Here is a 21,518-nt window from a genome sequence, read left to right on the forward strand (position 1 = left end):
TTTCTCTGCCATTGTGATGAAATAAAAAATAATATTGAATAAACGCATATACAGCTTACTTGATTAATTAAATTAAATTTATAAAATAATTTCTAGATTAAAAAAGAGAGAATACCTTAAAAATACTAATAAATAACATATAACAAATTGCATGGAAATACATATATTTTCTTTTTTTTTTTAAAGAAAAGATCAGCTGAAAGTTTTATTTTCAAAATATTGGCTTCACGTGAATTATGTCAAACGCAGAACCATCCATGAAAGCTGCCTCCAATTTGCATTTTGTCAATAAATGATGTAACTCAATGAGTAAAATATTAAGCAGATAATATATTTTTTTAAAAGTGTGAGAACTTTGCATGGACTTTTCCATGGACGAATCACCATTTGACATAAAAAAAAAATTCTATATATAACTAATGACAACACCTTCATAAAGAAATAAATCATAGTATTAATTAATTAATTAATGAAACAGAAGAATGAATTTAAAATATTTTAATCACTTTAAACTACACTAAACTGTCATCAACAATAAGTTGAAATAAATTATTTTATAATTTAGATCATTCATATTAAATAATAAAAAATTATATATATCATAATATAGAAGTGTATTTTTATTTATAAAAAATAAAAATAAAAAATTAATAAAAGAATTGTCTCATTCTTTTTTAACCAAAAGCTTTTGTATTTCTAATAGTTAAATTCCAACTTCTTCAATAGAAAAAGAGTTGTTGAAACGACTTTGATATATTAGAGATCGAAATTCTAAAGTCACTATTTATATTTGAACATAATATTTATTAAACCCTAAAGTCCAAATAAAAATAATATTTAATAAAGTCTAAAAAATAATATATTTAAAATATAAAAAATAATATATAATTTTATTCTCATTTAATTTCAAATAAAAAATAATTATGACTAATTTAATTTAGCATTTCTAACAATAAAATTATTATTATTGATTACAATCAATATATGTATTACCTACGGACAAATTAAAATATTAAACAATTTCCTAACACAATACCCTGATTGATCAACTAATAAACGGGGTTTAAAATTAACCGAAAATATTTGGTGAAAAAAATAGTCCAAACTTGTTTTATATTTCTAACATTATCAAAAATTAAATGTCTCTCGCCAATCAAAATTTTCCAGCTTAACCACAACGTATCCAAAAACCTTGACTTCTACGTATATCTAAGGATTCACAACATCTAACCATATTTTCCATGCGTTTAATTTTTCTTAATTGGGATTAAAATATTGATTTGTTTATACCAACATTGGATTAAGCTAAATTTAATTAATGTTGCTCGTGCGTGAGGGTGTAATATATATATTTTTCGTCTTATGGATATAAGCAGTAGTATAATTAAGTTGATGTTTGAAGCAACTTTCACGAGTTCCAAGGGGCAAGGGCCTAACTTATGTAATAATGTTCATACACAAGTTAGCATCAAATGCATACAGATTGTGACAACATAGTCAATGTATGTGAACAAAACCATATATACATGCATCTTAGTCTTCTGTGTCCCATCAAATATGGAAATTTTTTTTTTTAAAGAAAATTTCTTTCGGAATTTTGGTTGTGACGATTGGTAATAGGATCAAGAAATAAAATCTACCTACGCCAGTTGAATAATAGGACTTTGAATATGTATTAATGTCATTAAAACATAATGTAAAAAATGCTAATAAGTAAAAATTATTGTTCTAGAAACCAGAACGAATCAACAAATTCAATCGCGTTAACTAGAAACTGTTCACTAAATTAGTCCAATTTAGTGTAAAGATCAATCAATAATACATTGATAAAAAAGTTAAATAATTGGTTAATCAGTCAAATTAATTTAATTATTTAATAGTTAATTAATATAAAATAATAATTAAAAAATATTTTTAAAAAATTATATATTTTATACATAAATATATAATTTTAATTTTTAAATTTTTAGTTTTATCGATTCAATCACTTATTTAGTTGTGATAATATTGGTGAAAACAAGTTTAAGGTGAGAGAATCTAACATATTGTATTCATGGGGTATTTTTTATTTTTCTTTTATATTTTCTGAATGGATTAAACATCAAATATATTGTAATTATCAGATAGAACATTGTGTTGATTGCTACCTTATACTCCTAAATTTATATTTCAGATTCAATTAAACATACAGGTATTATTATAGCCTAAAAAGTTTGATTCTTGTTGCCTCTTAAACCATTCTATTAGTTATCTTTTAAATTAATTTCTAAATAGAAATAATACCAAAGACTTTTATACTTTTAACATATTAAATATATTAAAAATTTTTCTACATTTAATCATTATAATTACAATAAAAAAAATTAGAAAAGTGTTAGAATTTTTCTCATTGTACACTTGTACCCATGACATCATTGAATATATTATATTACTATAACTCAACTGATATAATCTTCTCGTACTTATTTAGAAATCGCAATTTGAAAAATAATAATAATAGTATGACATCACAACACTACCAATTTTTATTGGTTTTTGTAAGAGTTACAAGTAACAGGATGGTCAACATTATTATTGTGCAGTAACTATAGTAGTATAACACTAACAGTAACATCCTCAGTAAGACCAAAAATCAAAGGCTTGATCTTCATCAACAACAGGGAGCCCAAAATTGCAAGTGTTGTCATGATCATCATCATCTTCAATCTTTGGTAAGAAAGAGAGGGTTTTCAAGAGGTTCTTATTGTTATTATGTTGTTGATGATGAGAAGAGAAATCATGATGAGGTGAGGAGGAATGGTTTCCATCAGTGTAGTTTGGGCTATCAGAATCAAGCACATCGCTTTTTGATGAATTGGTGGTGGTTGTGGCATCTTCCACTTTGGATATCATATTCACACCCACCTCCTCTATTATATGCTTTGAATTCACACCATCATCCAAACCTTCTTCTCTCGGAATTACTCTCTTCTTCAATGAATCAACCTGCAACAAGCAAATTGTAAATTGACCAACACAACTAAAGGCTTATAAAAATTGATTATTAGTTATTTATTACCTGCTGTTGTAAGTTGAGATTGTCACGAAGGAGAAGGTCATATTGTTGTTGAAGGGTATCAAAGCTTTGTTTCAATGCAGCAAAATCTTTCTCAATTCGTTTGGTCTTGAACCTTGCTCTTCGATTCTGGAACCATATGGCAACTTGCCTTGGATGCAAGCCAATCTGTTTTGCGAGTTGGAACTTTCTTTCGGGTTCAAGCTTGTTGTCCACCTCGAAACTCTTCTCCAGAAACTCAACTTGGTCGCTTCTCAGCCTCTTCTTCTTGTAACTGCTACCTTGTTGCTGCAAGCAACAGTCATAGTCTTCATCATCAACGCCAAAAGTGTTGTCTTCCAATAACAAGGGCCCGCTGCCACTAACACTAACACTCTCGAAGTTCACCACTGATTTTGATCCTGCCAATGGAAAAGAAAAGAAGGAAATTAAAGAATTTGTGTTAGAAATTAGAACGAAGGGTGTGGAAGAGAAAGGATGATAAAACCTTGGAAAGAAGGTTGAGAGGGGTGAAAAAGGGTTTGATTATGTTGGCGGAGATGAGGAGCATAGAGTTGGTTGATAGCCTCTTCCATGAAAAGAGTTGATGAAGTAGCAGAGGATATGGAAAAGAAAATGAATGCAAGAATGGGGAGAGTGACTTAAGAGGCGGTGTACTCTGCTAACGGATAACTGCTATGCTTCCAATGTGAATGAAACACAGAGAACAGTATGGTCACACACTCCCACATTCTTCTATTTCATTCCTCATCTTTTATTTATGGTACAAACAACAGTTACCTTTACCTTTAGGTAAACTTGACAGTCCCATTTGAATGATTTGACAGGTTTAATTAAATGAAAAGTTTAAGAGATTAGTAATTTTATTAAATTTTGCTCGGCATGTAACCAGCAGAGAAAGGTGAGTCATTGGATGAAATTTCACACCAATCTCACACTATCAAATCATCATTGATGGTTAGTTGATGGCTAATAATCACAAAAATTGCTGGCCCCTAACATTGCTCTTAATTAAATTAAAGTATAAATTTAGGTATAGTTAACTTCACGTAAAGTTGATAATTGAGAACGGTTAGATGAAAATTTAATCAAATCAATCAAATTATTTAACGTCTCTTAACTATCAACTTCAAGTTGACTATACCTAAGTTTTTATCTTAAATTAAATGCATCTGAATTTTTACTTTTTATATAACTAATTATAATATAAATATATAAAAAAAATAAAGAAAATTATTTCCTAGCCTTTTCTTTAAAAACACATCCAAATGTGGACAAAGTGAGTCAATTAATTAAAAAAATTCTAAATGATACAAGCTTATAACTGGATAACCTATATCAGATAAACCATAAGATGTGTATAATAATCCACAATAAACATCTCAAATTGTCATATATAATTTAATAGGAATAAGACACAACAATGTGTAGTAATTAATAAATAAGCCCATGTAATTTCCAACACGTGAAGCTCTGATCTTTATAATTGGTTCGTCATTACAATATATCAGTTCTCTTCTCTACTTCTCAACTTGCAGGATCTACATAGGAAATTAAACAAGCGCTGAAAATTAGATACAAGGTACATCTCAATTCTCAATAAACATCACAGATTGGAGATTATTTGTCTTATATATGCAGTAGATCAGAGCAGGACATTGATTCCTATGATTAAAGTGACAGAGAGGTTTGCACATGTTCTGCTCAATTGGTTTCATTTCTATATATATATGAAGAAAATGAACGCATATATTTGTTGCTTGTTATGTTATTCACTCAATACATCGATGTTGGAACACAAGAATAAAGTATGAACAGACACATGCATGACTCTATATATATCTTGAGGAAAAGTCTAAGGGCCAGCAACTTCATTAAATTCTGGTCAGCATGTAACAGTTATTGGATGAAGTCTCACACCAATCTGACATCATTAAAATCATCATTGATGGCTATTTGATGAGTATAGATCACAAAAGTTGCTAGCCCCATAGCACACTTCTACCTTAATTCCTTAAAGCTTATAACATTTCAATATGCGGAGTTTTCACGAGCAATTGGCTAGCTAGCTTTTTACTTTTCTTCAATTCATATGCTGGCTTCTTTTCTTTATAATTAATGTGCAAAATGACCCTTTAAATTGAAAAAGGACTATTGCTCTTTCTTGTACTTGCTTTGAAGGGGAAATGGTTAAATTAAACAAACCTATTATATATGATGATGATGATGATGATGATGGACTTTTGACTTGAATGTGTGTTCCTTTATTTTCAAAGCTATTTATGTTAAGACTTTAGGGAGAAGTAGAGAACAAAACGAAATGTCAAGGAATTTGGTACGCTTTGAATGTGTGCTCCAAATTCAATGGTATTATGTGTGCATACATTTAAAATTTTAATAAAGAAATAAATAATTACACAAGAATGTTGTAAATTACCAAAAACAGCAGCAGCACATGGCTATCGAGCCATTTTAATTTCAACTGATTCTACCAGCCTCTTTGTGCAGGATTTCCTTGTCTCACATACATACTCTTGTAATAATCTTGTGACTTCACTCACAATTTGACATACATATGACATCATCTATATGTGAAAAACTATGTGCTCCTCATCGTATATAGTGTGAGAAAAGTTTTAATTTCTTAGGGTTTTCTAATTACTATTAGCCACTTAATTAGTGAGTCATTATTAGTCATTACTATATTTTACCGTCTTAATGAAAGTGAATACAAGTCAAGAAAAGAGTGGGAATCAAAAGTAACAATTAAAGACTATAGATGAATAAAGTGAGAGAAATAAGAATATTGGCTTCTTATGCAGTACAAGTCATGGAAGAACACAATCAAAAAAGATTCGAACTAATATATTATATTCGAGGAATAATTTGATTTTGTGTGTATTGTTTAGTTACTTATTAGTGTTATGTTTATGGTTTTTTTTTTTGGGTTGAATTTTATCCTTGATGATAATGTCGAAGTTTAATCACTTGACATTAGAACTCTGTACTCCTTGAAATGATCGAGCTTTTCACTAAAAAAATGAAAGCATTGAGATATGAAATATAGAAATAGTAGTGGTGATATAAGCTGAAGAAATTAAAGCGATACTTTTTTACTTCTCTATTTATTTTAACCTCTCTTTCACCAAATTATTTAACTCCCTTATACTTATTATCCGATATCCCCTTTTTTATTTTTGGTGTGATAGTGTAAATTTCCTTTTATATATAGTAGCATTTTCATTAATCATTATTCACGAGATGGGATATGCTATATGAGAGGTCCAATAATGCGTCCATAACTCCATATCAATTAGGGAATGGTGCTGAATGCAGGTGACAGTAGCATACTAGCATGTGAATGATCCCCACTATATCACTAAATTTGAGGCTCTTAGATCAGGATCACTACGTCTATCTATCTATCATATAAACTATTTGTTTTTATTTGTTTGGTCAACGACTACTCTGTTTACATCGAAATAAGCCCAAAGAAAAAATGACGGGCCTGCGCCTCCAACGGTTATAGTCCGAGTCCAACAATTGATACAAGTTTAAGAAACAAACAAAAGAGAAGTGTAGTTATAAATGGGTAAATACATGTGAAGAAGATACATGCATGTAAGCATGTGGTGATTTAGGATGAACATTATTGAGAGTGTAACAAACATTGCAAAGCACCCAACAATCTCACTCATAAAACGAAGCACCACCGTGAAAGAACTCAAACAAATTCACGCACAGTTACTCCTCAACGGCACACTCAACATCCCACACTTCCACGCCCAGTTCCTCGCCACCATTGCCCTCCACAACCCAATTAACCTCCCTTACACCACCACCACCCACCTCCTCCGCCACCCTCACAACCACCCCAACCTCTTCGCCCTCAACTCCATCATCAGGGCATATTCCAAGGGCCCCACACCACACCACAGTTTCCATTTCTATAACCACCACATCCTCCGCAACAACCTCTCCCCCGACAACTACACTTTCAACTTCATGATCCGCACGTGCGCACAGCTACTTGCTCATGACTCTGGCACGTGCCTTCATGCTGCTGTTATAAAACACGGCTTCGACAATGACCCGCACGTGCAAACCGGGTTGATCTTCATGTACGCTGAATTGGGGTGTCTTGGCTCTTGCTATGGAGTTTTTAGACATGTTTTCAGGCCTGATTTGGTTTGCCAAACTGCAATGCTTCATGCTTCTGCGAAACTTGGGGACGTTGACTTTGCACGGAAGATGTTTGATGAAATGCCTCGGAGAGATTACATTGCTTGGAACGCCATGATTGCAGGGTATGCGCAATGTGGTAGGTCGAGAGAGGCGTTGGAGTTGTTCCGGGCGATGCAAGTGGAGGGTGTGAGGCTCAATGAGGTGTCCATAGTTTTGGTGTTGAGTGCTTGCACCCAATTGGGGGCATTGGATCAGGGAAGATGGGCACATGCGTATGTTGAGAGGAGCAAGCTTAGGATCACGGTGTCGCTTGGGACTGCACTTGTTGACATGTATGCGAAATGTGGAGACATTGATAAGGCCATGGAAGTGTTTTGGGAAATGAAGGAGAGGAATGTTTACACTTGGAGCAGTGCCATTGGTGGGTTAGCCATGAATGGACTTGGCCATGAGAGTCTTCATCTTTTCTCCATCATGAAAAAAGATGGCCTAGTTCAGCCAAATGAAGTTACCTTCATTTCGGTGTTAAGAGGTTGCTCTGTGGTTGGATTGGTGGAGGAAGGGCGGAGACATTTGGAGTCGATGAGGTGTTTGTACGGAATTGAGCCTCAGCTTGAACATTATGGCTTGATGGTTGATTTGTACGGTCGATCAGGGCTACTCAATGAAGCTCTAGAATTCATCAATACCATGCCTATGAAGCCTCATGTAGGAGCGTGGAGCGCGTTGCTCCACGCTTGTAGAATGCACAGGAACAAGGAGATTGGTGAGCTTGCATTGAACAAGATTTTGGAACTGGAGTGCAAGAATGATGGTGCATATGTCCTTTTATCAAATATATATGCTGATTACAAGAATTGGGAAAGTGTTATTAGTTTGAGGCAGAAAATGAAGGCCAAAGGTGTAACTAAGCTACCTGGTTGTAGTGTCATAGAGGTTGATGGTGAGGCTCATGAGTTCATTGTTGGGGACAAGTCTCACCCCAGATATGATGAGATAGAATTGAAGGTAGAAGAGGTTTCTAGGTGTCTGAGAAATGCAGGGTATGTGACAAACACAAACTCTGTGCTGTTTGATATAGAAGAAGAGGAGAAAGAGGTTGCTGTGAGTAGGCATAGTGAGAGGTTAGCCATTGCATTTGGGTTGATTAGTTTGAAGGAAGGCATTCCAATTAGGGTGGTTATGAATCTTAGAATTTGTTGGGATTGCCATGAAGTAGCAAAAATGATATCCAAACTTTTTTATAGAGAAATTATTGTGAGGGACAGAAACAGGTTTCATCATTTTGAAGATGGTCAATGCTCTTGTAAGGGGTATTGGTGAACCCATCGATCAATATATCCTATCCAGAACTGGTGGAGCAAGCTTGTCTTTGTATCTTCCTCTCTCTTTTTTTTCCCTCCTGAATTTTTCTTTTTTTTGGTCAAGGAGAAGGCCTGAAACAGGTCCTACCCAAAAAAAACTCCAATAAAATTCAAAACAGTACAGCGTATTCTCTCTCCCTCCCATTACTTGGATTTATCCAAAAAACTAGAACCCTATACATGCTGCAACTGCGTATCACAATCTTTCTTATCTTAATGGCCATAGTGTTGGCGCCTGATGCCCTGAATTTGTCCAATACAGTTTTGCCTTCAATAACTGTAGTAGTTAACTAGTTATGGAGTTGGGCCTTTGGGCCGTGGTACCTTAGTATTTGGAGGAAGCTCTGTCCAAATTAAAAACAACTTGGGTTGGTCCAAAAACAAGTGTCAGGTGAGTACTGTGTAAGAATGGCAAAGTTTTCGGCAAAAGATTCAATGGTCCCAAAACGTTTGGACCATTAAATGATCTCATAATAAAATATATTTTTTAAGTTTTTCAATAACTGCTAAATAATCCGTTTCTAATTTTAATTTCAAATTAATTTCATATATTTTATCAACTCAACTAGGTATCCTTTAGAATTAGTATAATATTCAACCTTTTCTTATAATAATTCCAAAAAATAAAACAAACATATCTAAAAAATGTAAATAAATTTAGTGTTTTTAAAAATTAAATCCATATTTAAAATTCAAATTAAATCAAACTAAAATTTAAAATTTAAATCTTAAATTTTCGTTTCAAAATTAATACATTTAATATAAAAATATATTATAATTTAAGTACACAACTAAAATTCAAATGAATCAAAATTTAAAATTCAATTTTAAAAATATATTATAACGATTATGGATGTGTTTTAAAAATATATTCCGTGTTTTAAAAATATATTATAACGATTATGGATGTGTTTTAAAAATATTTTGTATATAATATCATACTATTAGATGTGTTATAATTGAAAAATAAAAACACAATTATTATGATTATACTAGCTACATCTTCTCTCGTAAACTCTAGATTTTTTATTTGCTTCTTTACTCAAACTAATTAAGTACAAAATAGTTTATGTGCGTTTTTATTTAAAAACTAGAAATTTACGATTTTAAAAACGTGTATATTTAAAAACTAGATTTTTACGATTTTAAATGTGTTTTAAAAATATTTTGTATATAATATCATACTATTAGATGCGTTATAATTGAAAAATAAAAACACAATTATTATGACTATACCAGCTAGGGGTGTGCATGGACCGGGTGAAACCGGGTTTAATGTGACTCATATCCGGCCCGAAATATATACCGGGCCTATTTGTTAGACCCGAACCCGACCCTAGACCCGATGAAACCTACACACTTTCGGGCCACGATTATACCGGGTAAAAACCGGGTGAAAACCGGGCCGTTAACATTATATTACCTAGATACCTTCTTGTAAGTTAGCATGTAAAAATATCCTAATTTCCAAGACTCCAACTGTTATTTGACATGGTAAAATTCACTTAGAAAAATATAATAAGAACCAACTTTTCTCTAAAATTAAAGCATAATCATAAATTCATAATCAATACAAATATTGCCTAATAACACCAAATATTTAAATCAATACAAATAACACAAGATTATGCATTAATCTAAAGTCTTATGCATTTTAAATATAAAACATTAACTTATAGTCTTATATATAATGACTAGTAATACAAAATATTAAGGTTTACAATACTTAAATTTCACATAATAATAGCCATCATCCATCACTAATAACACAAAATATTAATTGTGTATGATGACCGGGCCACCGGGCCGATTTCGGGTGACCCGAGCTATGGCCCAGATCCGACCCGAAATAATGACCGGGTCTATTTTTGAGACCTATACCCGACCATAGACCCGATAAAATCATACCAAATTAGTCCCAAAAGTGTTCGGGATCGAGCCGGGTCTTCGGGCCGGGCCATGCATACCCCTAATATTACCAGCTATATTTTCTCTCGTAAATTCTAGATTTTTTATTTGTTTCTTTACTCAAACTAATTAAGTACAAAATATTTTATTCATAACAATTCTATTAATAAAATCAAATAAAATTAAACTTGTTCCAATTAAATAAGAATAGAATTTTTCTTTTTATTTTTAAATATAATTAAAAATGATGAATATGATATTTCATAACATTAATTAAGCACAAATATAAAAAGTGATTATACCTTTCACCAATGAAGATTAAAGGGTGTTTTAGCTACCTTCACAGATGAAAATGAGAGAGGCTTCGCTGGGAGGTTCCTGTTTTTGAAATACACTAATGCAATTAATAACAAATCATGTTTGATTGCGAGGGTGCTTTACAGTGTGAAAGTTACGATAAAAAAGGAACAACAAATCAGGTTTGTTATGGGAGGTTGGATAAAAAGAAGCAAAGTCCTAATAGTTAACTATGAAGTTGGATAGAAGTTAGATTGATTTATGTTTTTATTATTTAAATTAAAAATATTTATAGATATGTACCCTAAAAATAAGGATATATTTTAATAAAAAAATAATTAAATATTAATAAAAGCTGATTAAAGGCTAATTAGTGTTGTACATGTAATATTTTTCATATTTTATTTAATAATAAAAATTATTTTTTATTTTATAAATTATTATTTTATCATTCATCTATTATGTTTATTAATAATAAAAAACAAAAATAATAAGGAATTAGATCTTCCATTGATCGTAATAACTTTTTGACAATCCCAATCGATTAAAAGTTTATCTTTGATCCATTACATCCGTCGAGGATTTGAAATCGTGTTTCTTAGAAAATCAATCTTGGATTAACAAAACAATCGATTGAATTTCAGGTTTCCATAACTCATGCTTAAAAAAAAATTCAACCAGATACTGGTTTTTTTGGTTTAGTAATTAGATCAGCTTAACATGATATACAGCACATTAGAAGTTACACAAATATTTCTTTCTAACTTACAGCTACTTCTACTTAAGCACATACTTCCATATTTCTAACCTACACATGTCTCTAAATTACATATTTCATACTAAGCAAACCCATACTAGAATATTATAAATACTAACAACCTAGCACAAGTAAAACAGAATTTCAAACTAATAATTATGTCATAACATACTTGCATAAGCAAACAACGTTTTAAATTCCTTCTAAAGACCTATCCCTAAACCATTTAACTACGTTCTGCCTCTTCAGGACTACCCTAACAATGACTACATACTTAGATTAAACAAACAGAACACAACTAACTTCGAAGTCGGCCGCTTCGGTGTAATGCGACATCTCGTTTAGCCTGTTGATGTCTTCGTCATTTTCCGCCTGGTGCGCCATCACCTCAGTCTAAAATAAGGTAAAAAAGGGTCAAAAGAGGGGATAAAGAGGTTAACAAGGTCAAATAGGGGTGCGGAATGCAGCTGTAAACGACTTCTACTTATAGACGCAGACAGGCCTTATCTCGTTTACAGTGTAAATGAGATAAGCATACGTGTGTGTTTTGTTGTAGAAACCTGAAACTTTTGGTTTTCTTCTATTTCGTTTTGATTTGTCTGTTAAATGTTGCTCCTTGCTAGCTCATTAATTATTATGAGAGTTTAAAGTAATTTATCATAAAAAAATTAGTTAAAATTTGGATCTAAGTCTGGTTAAGAAACGGGAAAAAATATTTACTATATCTTGACTAGTTATACTTTTGTTATGATTATATAAAAGAGATAATGACCAAATCAACATCCGAAAGATTGAAATGCTGACATTGCAGTACTTGACTATTGTAATCGATAAAATGGTACCTAGTTAATTTTAATAAATGACAAACATGTCCATAAGCTTGTCGGACCAAAGTTTTGGTGAGGACAATGTTTACTTAGACACCAGATTTTGCTGAGAAAACATGTTTTATTTGAGTTGTAATTTTTAATTAAGTAATTTGTTAGCCTAGGTGGAAATTAGATCAATCGAATTTGATTTTGTCCCAAATCAGAGGTCTTTGTCCTAATCCCAAATTAACAAGTGCTGTTGCTGCTTGGTGACTTACTGTGATTTAGTGTTTCACTATGAGTAAAACTGAAAGGTCACGTAAAGAGGGAGAGACGTTGCTGTGGACTCTTGGCGCGAAGAAGAACGAAGACGAGGTGAGAGACATTGTCGAAGTCGTAGCGTCAAGAGTGAGGGTTTGCTAGTGGCATCATCGTGACCCTAATCTTCGCTAGGAAGAAACCTACGAAGAGGTAAGTTCGCCTTCATTCCATCCTCTCATTTACGTGGCTTTTGTCGATAGCATTATGATCATTTTGATTGTTTTATTCATTGTATCTTCCCTCTACGATTGTTTAGATGGATTGTCTAGTTACGTTTGTTTATCATCACATGGGTGCCTTGAAAAAGGGTGTTGACGGTAATGTGATATACGATGGGAGTTTAGTAACTGAGATACACAGGGTGAATGTGGAGATATGTAATTTATTTTTTGTTGAGGGGTTATTTCTAGACTTGGGTTACCCTAGATGCAATGAGGTGTACTGGCTAGAACCAGGTTTAGACTTAGGTAAGGGTTTTAGAGTGCTTACGACAGATGCTGAAGTCATGAGAATGTGTGAGAGTGCGATGAAGAATGACAACACTGTCCACCTATATTTTGATCACCCCATTGATGCCAATCCTGAAATCATTGATGAAAAAGTCGTGTCTGATGGTAACAGTGATAGTGTGGTTGAAGTCAATTCAAGTGGTGATAATGTGAACGAGGTTGAAGTTACTAATAAGGTAGACGGTCAGGCTAATGAGAAGGAGAATGAATGTGTGAATGAGACCAGTATTTTCTAGAAGTTACTTTTCAAATGTCTCCTAATTATTTGTGGTTACCATTCAATGCAGGGACTAATCCCATCATTGTAGGACGTGATGCCGGGGGTGAAGCACAGATTCTGTTGTATGCATATGTGGAGAAATCTGAACAAGAGATGGAAGGATAAAGAACTTAAGGCAGCATTTTGACAATGTGCAAAAGCAACTACTGATCAAGAGTTCAATGATGCAATGGGAGCTATGAAACGGATCAACAAACAAGCATGGGAGTATTTGTCAAAATTTGAACAAGAACAGTGGTTGAGATCAAGATTTTCAGAATGGCCGAAGATAGATAGTTTGACAAGCAATAACTGTGAGTCATTTAACTCAACAATTGTGGGTCTTCGGAGAAAGAGCATTTTGACAATGCTTGAGGAGTTTAGATTCTACATCATGAAGAGAATGACAACTCACAAGGACTCACTGATGGCTTATACTGGACAGATAGCCCCTGTACAAGTCAGTAGGTTAGAGAAAGGAAAAAGACAAGCCAACTATTGGGAAGCACAATGGTGTGGTGATGATGAGCACAACCAGTTTGAAGTAATAAAGTGGCAACATAGAGTGAGAGTCAATACATGAGAGAGGATATGCTCATGCAGGAAATGACCGCTCATTGGACTACCATGCTATCATGGGATTACAGCAATCCAGAGAAAGAATGAGAAGCCTGAAGACTATGTCCATCACAAGCTCACCATTGAGGCATATAATAGGACTCACATGTTTCACATTAGCAGCATACCGAGTCAGGAGTACTAGGAGCATCACGAAGGACTGCCATGTCTGCCCCCTCCATACAAGAGGCCTATTGGCAGACCTATAAAGAAGAGGAGAAAGGATAGCACTGAGCAAAGTTCTTGCAGTCAATACAAGGCCAAAAGAAGATACGAACAGATAACATGCCAAACCTGCAAAAGAGTGAGTAAAACAAAAACCATTATTAATATCTATTTACTTTACATTTTATTTCCTATTTGTAACTTTGATTAATGCTGATTTTTCTTACTCATGTGCTTTTTGTAAGGCTGGACATAATGACAGAATTTGTCCTGAGAAAGGAATTGGAACAGCAGCTGAAGAACCATATCTTGATGAAGAAGAAGCTAGAGAGTAAAAAGCTAATTGGGAGAAAACCATAGAGACTGCACACACTGCACATGGTTAGATTTTTACAAAATATACTAATAATTCAAAAAAATAAAATGATATTTAGATTTTTACAAAATATACTAATAATTCAAAATTTTTTATAGAATATGGTAATAATAAATTTAAAAATAATCAATTTAATAAGTAAAAAGTATTTTATTTTATAAATTATACCTAATAAAAACATTAAACTACTCTTTTTTTTTATATATATAATAGAAGATGAAAAATATATAATAGAGGACATTTTAAAAAAATAATTTAAACATTAAATTTTTCTTAAATATAAACTAAATAATTTGGTGTTCTCTCTACTTTATTTTATGATCACTTGTAATTTATAAAGCTAATGGTGATAAGCTTACACATTATTTGATAAGTTGATTGTACACATTTAAATGTGCTGCTATATATATTTTGTCTTTTTTGACCTATTGACAGTGCTGATATTAGAAAAATAAAAAAACAAGAGAAAAAAAGTTGAAAGGTCAAAGGAGATAGCTTCTTTTGTTTGTATGTTATAGAATGAATCATTAATGATGCTATTATCAGTGTCGATTACTGCTTTAAATTTATGCATTTATTAGTGAAAAAAGTAATGATGAGACAAAATCAAGCGTAGATTTATAAATAATGCAATTAATTTATTAATTTTTTGTAGTCAAAGTAAATCACTAAATCATCTAAATCATAATATTAAATTTTAAATACTAAATCGTAAATTCTGAACCTGAACTTAAATTTTAAAACATGAATCATGAATTCTAAAACCCAAATCTAAAAATTTCAAATTCCAAATTCTTAACCCTAATTCACAAAACACAAATCTTAACCCCATTTAATCTTAAATGATAAATTCTAAATCCTAAAAATCAATTGATTTGTTTATTTTTTTTTGGGAGAGTACACGACAATACTAATTCTAGAACCTAATTCCTGAACTCCAAACCCAAAAACACTAAATTTTAAATTTTTGAACCATTGTCCTCAAACCCAAAAATCGAAAATCCTAAACCTTATATCCAAAATCATAAATCGTAATAAAAAGGATAACGGCAAAAGGATAACAAAAAATATATGAATCAGAAAAAGATTACAAAAAAAAGATATGAATCAAAATAAAATCCGTTGCTTCATAAAGCAAAGCTCCGTTGCGTTCTCTTTTCTCTATTCAAACAACAAAAGCTCTATTTCCTTTGTTCAAAAGACCAAAAATACAGTTATCTTTGTTGTTTAAACAAAAATTAAAATACGCAAAAATATTATAAAAATGTAGATAATTTTATACATTTAATTTAATGTTATTCTATTTTACTGTTTATTTAATGTAATTTTTTATATTATACGAAAATAGTAGAATTTTTAATAAACTTCTTTTTTTGCATTTTTATAAATTGATAGAAAATTTTGCAAGTTATAACATAAGAAGTTCGAAACTTTTAAGTTGAACTTCGAGTTTAAGTAATTATATATTTCTGCATCATTTTTGTAAAATGAGGTAATTTTTTTATTTATTTAGTTTACTATTACTTTATATTTGTTGAATTTTTAATTGAATATCTTTTGGCTAAAAATAGTATTTCATAAGTATTTTATAAATTTGAATATTTATGTTTCTAATATTTTTTTTTCATAGTTTATAAGATACAAGATAAAAAATAATTTTTTGACGGATAGTTTGTTATATATATTAAAAAAATTACTAAAAATTTTAGTTTTAATCCAATTATTAAAAATTTTAAGTGATTCAAGATTTAAAAAATATTATTATAAATTATTTTTTTCTCTTACTTGAACCTCAGAATCAACTTTTCCCTTTCCTACACCTGTTCAACTTCAGCAAGTCACCGAGGTAAACTAATGAAAAATTTTCTCACAGTCACATCAACACATCTCTTCTTTTTTTTTCTTTTCTAATATTAAGGTCACATATTATTTTTTCTGTGCAATACATCACAACTTTTATACCTATTTTAAATGCTATGCTAACCTATGTCCGAAACCCATTAATACTCCTCCAAACTCAATAATTTTGTCGCTACCACCAATTTTTCACAAAAAAATTAAAAATGACCCAAAACACAATCCACCAACTCATGAAGCCCATTACTAACTACTAAAAAAAATAATAAATTATTATAACTGCATTGGCTAGACTCAATCAAACTAACTATTTAGTAGGGGCTGGTTGAGCCCTTTCTTGAATCGCTGTCCTTGAATGACCGCGTACTTGGCCGCTTCCCTTCTCAGTTTCGCGGCATCCTTTTCGTCGTCGGGGAGTTTGCCATTTTCTAAGAAGCTGGTGATGGGGTCTAGCCATGAAGGACCTAGCCTTGATAGATGCAGGGTGACCGCCGACTCCCTCGTCATACCTTGGATGAGAGACCGGTTACCTTCTCCCGGTTTAGTGCTGGCCAGTTTTGAGAGGAGATCTGCCCGTGTGTTCCTTTCTCTGGGCATGTGGTGGACCGTGACCTCCTCAAACTTTTGGCTCAGATCCTTGACTTTTTCCAAGTACTTTGTAATAACGAGTCTCTGGCTTGATAGCTCCCGTTTACCTGGGAGGTGACGACCTGCGAATCGCTGCTTATTTCCAGCCTTGTTGCTCTAACTTCCGTTGCTAGGGTTAATCCCCCTATGAGGGCTTCGTATTCTGCCTGGTTGTTTGAGACGGAAAATTCGAACCTGATCGACTGCTCGTATACGACTCCAGCCGGGCTTTCCAGGATGATCCCGGCGCCCCCAGAGGTCTGGTGGGAGGCTCCGTCCACGTGGAGCTTCCACCATGCGCTCGTTTCTTTGGTTGGATCTCCCGTTACTTCTACTAGAAAATCTGCCATTGCTTGCGCCTTGATTGCTTGTCGGGGCTCATACCGTATGTCATATTGGGAAAGTTCGATGGACCAAGTCATCATCATTCCCGCCAGGTCGGGTTTTTGGAGCACTTGTCGGATCCCTTGGTTCGTTCTTACGACGATCCTGTGACTTTGGAAGTATTGTTTTAACCTCCGTGAAGAAGTCAAGAGTGCTAGAGCTAGCTTTTCCAGTTTGCTGTACCTTAGTTCTGCCCCTTGTAGGGCTCTGCTCATGAAATAGACCAGTTGTTGAGCCCTCCCTTCTTCTCTTACCAGAACCTCGACAAGGGCTTCTCCTGTTATGGCGAGGTATAGGTACAGCGGCTCCCCGTCCTTTGGCTTTCCGAGAATTGGGGGTGCCGCCATGATTTCCTTGAAATGTTTAAAAGCTTCCTCGCACGCGGGCGTCCACTCGAACGCTATCCCTTTCTTCATGAGGTTAAAGAAAGGCAAGGCCTTTGCTGCCGAGGCTCCGAGAAAACGGGATAACGAGGTCAGTCATCCTGCCAATCTCTGGACGTCCTTGATACAACCCGGGCTTTTCATCTGGAGTATCGCTTGGCATTTCTCCGGGTTAGCTTCTACCCCTCTTTGGGTTATCATGAATCCTAGGAACTTTCCAGCTTCCATAGCAAAGGCACATTTGAGGGGATTGAGCCTCATGCCGTGTTGTTGGAGAGAGGTGAATACATTTGCCAAGTCATTCAGGAGGTCATCAGGTCGCGTTGTCTTTGCGAGGATGTCGTCCACATAGACTTCCACAGTCTTGCCTATGAGGTCGTGGAATATCTTGTTCATCAGCCTCTGGTATGTTGCTCCTGCGTTTTTTAGCCCGAATGGCATCACCTTATAACAGAAGGTTCCTCCCGGCGTTATAAACGCTGTCTTGTCCTCGTCGGGACGGTGCATCGGTATCTGATTGTAGCCAGAGTCGGCGTCCATGAAGCTCAGATAACGGTAGCCTGCCGCAGTGTCGACGAGTGCATCTATGTTAGGGAGGGGAAAACAATCTTTTGGGCATGCTTTGTTAAGGTCGGAGTAGTCTACGCACATTCTTCATTTGCCGCTGTGCTTTTTTACTAGAACTACATTCGAGAGCCATGTCGAGTAGTCTAGTTCTCGTATGAAACCTGCTTCTAGGAGACTGGCCGTCTACCTGGCCACCTCCTCTGCCCTCTTCCGCGACATCTTTTGTCTCCGTTGGGCTACCGGGCGCGCATCCGACTTGACGGCCAGGTGGTGTGACATAATTTCGGGATCTATGCCCGGCATGTCGGCCGGTGTCCAGGCAAACAAATCCCCATTGGCCCTGATCATTTCTACCAAGGGCTCATTCAATTCATGTGGAAGGTTCCTGTTGACGAACGTAAATTGTTTCTTCGTGTCACCGACCCTGAACTTTTCCAAGTCCCCTTCTGGTTCCGGTCTGGGTTTGTCGTCTACCCTGGCGTCTAGGTCAGCTAAGAATACCCCCGACGCTTCCTTAGATTTCTTCCTTAAGGACAGGCTGGCATTGTCGCAGGCAACTGCCGTTCCCAGATCTCCCCTTATGGACCCTACGGACCCATCGTCGGTAACAAACTTCATGACTAGAAGCTTCGTGTTGATTATCGCTTCAACATCATTGATCGTCTTTCTCCCTAAAATGATGTTGTAGGCTGTGGAATCTCGGAGAACCATGAATTCGGCCATTGCCGATCTTCAGCCCTGTGCCTGTCCCATAGAGATCGGCAGGGATATTACTCCGTCTGGCCTGATGAAGTGGTCGCCTAATCCGATGATCCCGTGTTGGTGCGATGATAGGTCGGTGTCCCTTAATCCTAGAGCGTCAAACACATTGCGGAACATGATGTTCGAGTCTGCCCCCGTGTCGACAAGGATCCGTTTGACGAGGCCGGTTCCCACCCTGGCCCTGATGACCATAGGTGGGTTTTCGGGTGCCTCGTCGAACCATTGGTCTTCTGGGCCAAAGGAGACGGATGGGGGCTTCTTGGAGCTTCGCATTGGGGCGAAGGAGACCGCCAGGATTTTGGCTTCTTTATTGTGAGCTGACCTAGACCTCGGCGTGGTGTTTTTGGCGGTTACTACGTTTATCACAGTGAGACCGTGGTCTTTGTCTTCTGGCTCTTGTCGCCGCTTTGCCGCTCGGGTCTTGGCCTCCTCGCTGTCTTGGTCGCGTTGCCGTCTCCTCGGCTCCCGTATGAGATGGGAGAATTCAGAGAGTTTTCCATCTCTTATTGCTAGCTCTAATGCATCCCTCAGGTCAAAGCAGTCCTGTGTTTGGTGTCCATAGCCTTTGTGGTAGTCACAGTAGAGGCTCTTGTTTCCCCCCGTACGGTCCTTGAGTGGTTGGGGCTTCGACAAGATCCCTTTCTCGGCTATTTGTTGGTAAACTTCCACGATGGGGAGAGTGAGTGGAGTGTAGTTGGTGAACTTCCCGATCCGGGGAAACGGTCTGTGTGCCTTGGTCGGCCCTCCCTCTTTGGCTTGTTCTTTGTGTCTCTCTCCATTACCCTATTGCCGAGGTTGATTGTAGCCGGAGTGCCGTTTATTGGCGGCCACGACCTGGCTGACTTCTTCGTCATTTATGTATTCCTTAGCCACCGTTTGGATCTCGTGCTTCGTCCAAACCGGTTTCGTGGTAAGGTGTTTTCGGAAGTCCTCGTTCAGGAGGCCGTTCGTCAGGCAAAGGCTGGCCACCGAGTCGGTTAGGCCGTCAATTTTCAAGCATTCGTCGTTAAAGCGATCCAGGTATTTTCTGGTCGGCTCCCCGGGTCTTTGGGTTATCCCGAGCAGGTTGATCGGGTGTTTTGCCATTGCTATTCGTGTTGTGAACTGAGCCAAGAAGGCACGGCTGATGTCCGAAAATCCATAGATGGATCCCTGCGGGAGGCCGTTAAACCATCGGATCGCAGGTCCGGCTAGGGTGACCGAGAAGGCCCGGCACCTCACCTCGTCCCCTACTCCCTCCAGATTCATTCTAGCCTCGAAAGCCGTGAGGTGTTCCAGAGGGTCTTGGGTTCCATTGTACCTCATGTCCGTTGGTTTGTCGAAGTGCTTCGGCAACCGGACCTCAAGGATGGACCGATGGAACGGGGTGGTGCCCATTATCACGGGTTGCCGCGTCCTCACAGGCCTTCCTTCTTCGCCTTCGCGATCTCGCCCTGTGTGGTGCGTTTCCTTGCCTCGGGAGTAGATGATTGTGTCGTTTCTTCTTCTCGGGATGGGAGAGTCTTCTCGGGTGCTTTCCGCTTCCGTTCTGGAAGCGGAGGCATTCCGGGGTGACTCCGGTGGAAATCTTTCTCCCGGCTCTCTGGGGACGGGGAGTAAGTAGGATCGGTGGTCCGTCGATCGTGCTCCTAATCGGCTAGTTGTCGTTCCAGATTCTGGACTCTGTGGCGTAGCTCCTGTATTATTCGGGCGCTGTCACCGTCAGTTCCTCCGAAAGGTCGCGTCTCTCGCGTCCTTGTGCGCGGTTTGATGCGTTGCCGGGGGACCTTCGTCGTCCTCCCGGTGAAGCGACAGAGGCGGCAGCCTCTGCGCCGGCTGCTCGGCCTTGGTCTCCAAGGCCCGGCACAACTTCCATAACAGTGTCCCCACAGACGGCGCCAATGTTCGGTTGGGCGGTTACCAGACAATTCGGGTGGACATTTGAGGGGGTGAGAACGCTTCAATCGTGGTTGTGCTGGGTTCGGATCTGCTGGGTAGCCGAGCTCTCGTTGTGGAAGGAAAGAGGGGGTGCCACCTGCAAAGACACTCCGACGCTCTAGTCAGTTAGTATGCAGGTGAGGAATATGTTAGATGGAATGTGTGACGTACCTTGGGGGAGGGTAGGACCCTTCCCTTATATACCATGTCAGGTGTGGGGCCCAGGAGGGCAGAACCCACCTTCTTCGAAGCTTCCTTGTACAGCTGTGGTGGCCAGCTGTCTCGGAAGGATGCGCGGGCCGGATATGTTCGGGTCACCTGACCGTTGAGGTCGGGTGGTGATCGGGTCGAGTCGGCCCAAGTTCTTTCTTGGGCCAGGCCGTAACACTTTTTTTTTG

The 21,518-nt window shown here is 36.5% G+C and overlaps 3 protein-coding genes across 3 annotated transcripts; 1 reads left to right on the forward strand and 2 right to left on the reverse strand.

Annotated features, from left to right (window-relative positions):
* Positions 1 to 2,502: 2,502 nt before the first annotated feature.
* Positions 2,503 to 3,791, reverse strand: LOC107481257 (homeobox-leucine zipper protein HAT5). Its single transcript, XM_016101497.3, has 3 exons — positions 3,543 to 3,791; positions 3,059 to 3,456; positions 2,503 to 2,985 (listed from the first exon to the last, which is right to left on the reverse strand). Exons 1-3 carry the CDS (start codon positions 3,628 to 3,630, stop codon positions 2,617 to 2,619), a joined length of 855 nt encoding a protein of 284 aa, XP_015956983.1. The 5' UTR covers positions 3,631 to 3,791; the 3' UTR covers positions 2,503 to 2,616.
* Positions 3,792 to 6,660: 2,869 nt separating this feature from the next.
* On the forward strand, positions 6,661 to 8,647 carry LOC107481256 (putative pentatricopeptide repeat-containing protein At5g40405). The gene has a single exon (XM_016101496.3). The coding sequence runs from the start codon at positions 6,698 to 6,700 to the stop codon at positions 8,561 to 8,563; it is 1,866 nt and encodes a 621-aa protein (XP_015956982.1). The 5' UTR covers positions 6,661 to 6,697; the 3' UTR covers positions 8,564 to 8,647.
* Positions 8,648 to 19,173: 10,526 nt separating this feature from the next.
* Positions 19,174 to 21,058, reverse strand: LOC107481101 (uncharacterized). The gene is made up of 3 exons (XM_016101316.1): positions 20,962 to 21,058; positions 20,038 to 20,879; positions 19,174 to 19,986 (listed from the first exon to the last, which is right to left on the reverse strand). The coding sequence occupies exons 1-3, from the start codon at positions 21,056 to 21,058 to the stop codon at positions 19,174 to 19,176; spliced, it is 1,752 nt and encodes a 583-aa protein (XP_015956802.1).
* Between the last annotated feature and the right edge of the window lie 460 nt (positions 21,059 to 21,518).

This window comes from Arachis duranensis, chromosome 3, assembly GCF_000817695.3.
Source record: "Arachis duranensis cultivar V14167 chromosome 3, aradu.V14167.gnm2.J7QH, whole genome shotgun sequence".
NCBI classification, from domain to species: domain Eukaryota; kingdom Viridiplantae; phylum Streptophyta; class Magnoliopsida; order Fabales; family Fabaceae; genus Arachis; species Arachis duranensis.

Bases quoted from the DNA above. Each gene is read 5' to 3' on its own strand.
- LOC107481257 (XM_016101497.3), bottom strand. From the start codon at position 3,630: ATGGAAGAGGCTATCAACCAACTCTATGCTCCTCATCTCCGCCAACAT. The intron at 3,457-3,542 runs GTTTTATCATCC...TTCCATTGGCAG, and splicing joins CTCTCAACCTTCTTTCCAAG to GATCAAAATCAGTGGTGAAC. The intron at 2,986-3,058 runs GTAATAAATAAC...TGCTTGTTGCAG, and splicing joins ATCTCAACTTACAACAGCAG to GTTGATTCATTGAAGAAGAG.
- LOC107481101 (XM_016101316.1), bottom strand. From the start codon at position 21,058: ATGGAAGTTGTGCCGGGCCTTGGAGACCAAGGCCGAGCAGCCGGCGCA. The intron at 20,880-20,961 runs GCAACGCATCAA...CGAATAATACAG, and splicing joins AGGACGACGAAGGTCCCCCG to GAGCTACGCCACAGAGTCCA. The intron at 19,987-20,037 runs GTCGTGGCCGCC...CCTCGGCAATAG, and splicing joins ATGACGAAGAAGTCAGCCAG to GGTAATGGAGAGAGACACAA.
- LOC107481256 (XM_016101496.3), top strand. From the start codon at position 6,698: ATGAACATTATTGAGAGTGTAACAAACATTGCAAAGCACCCAACAATC.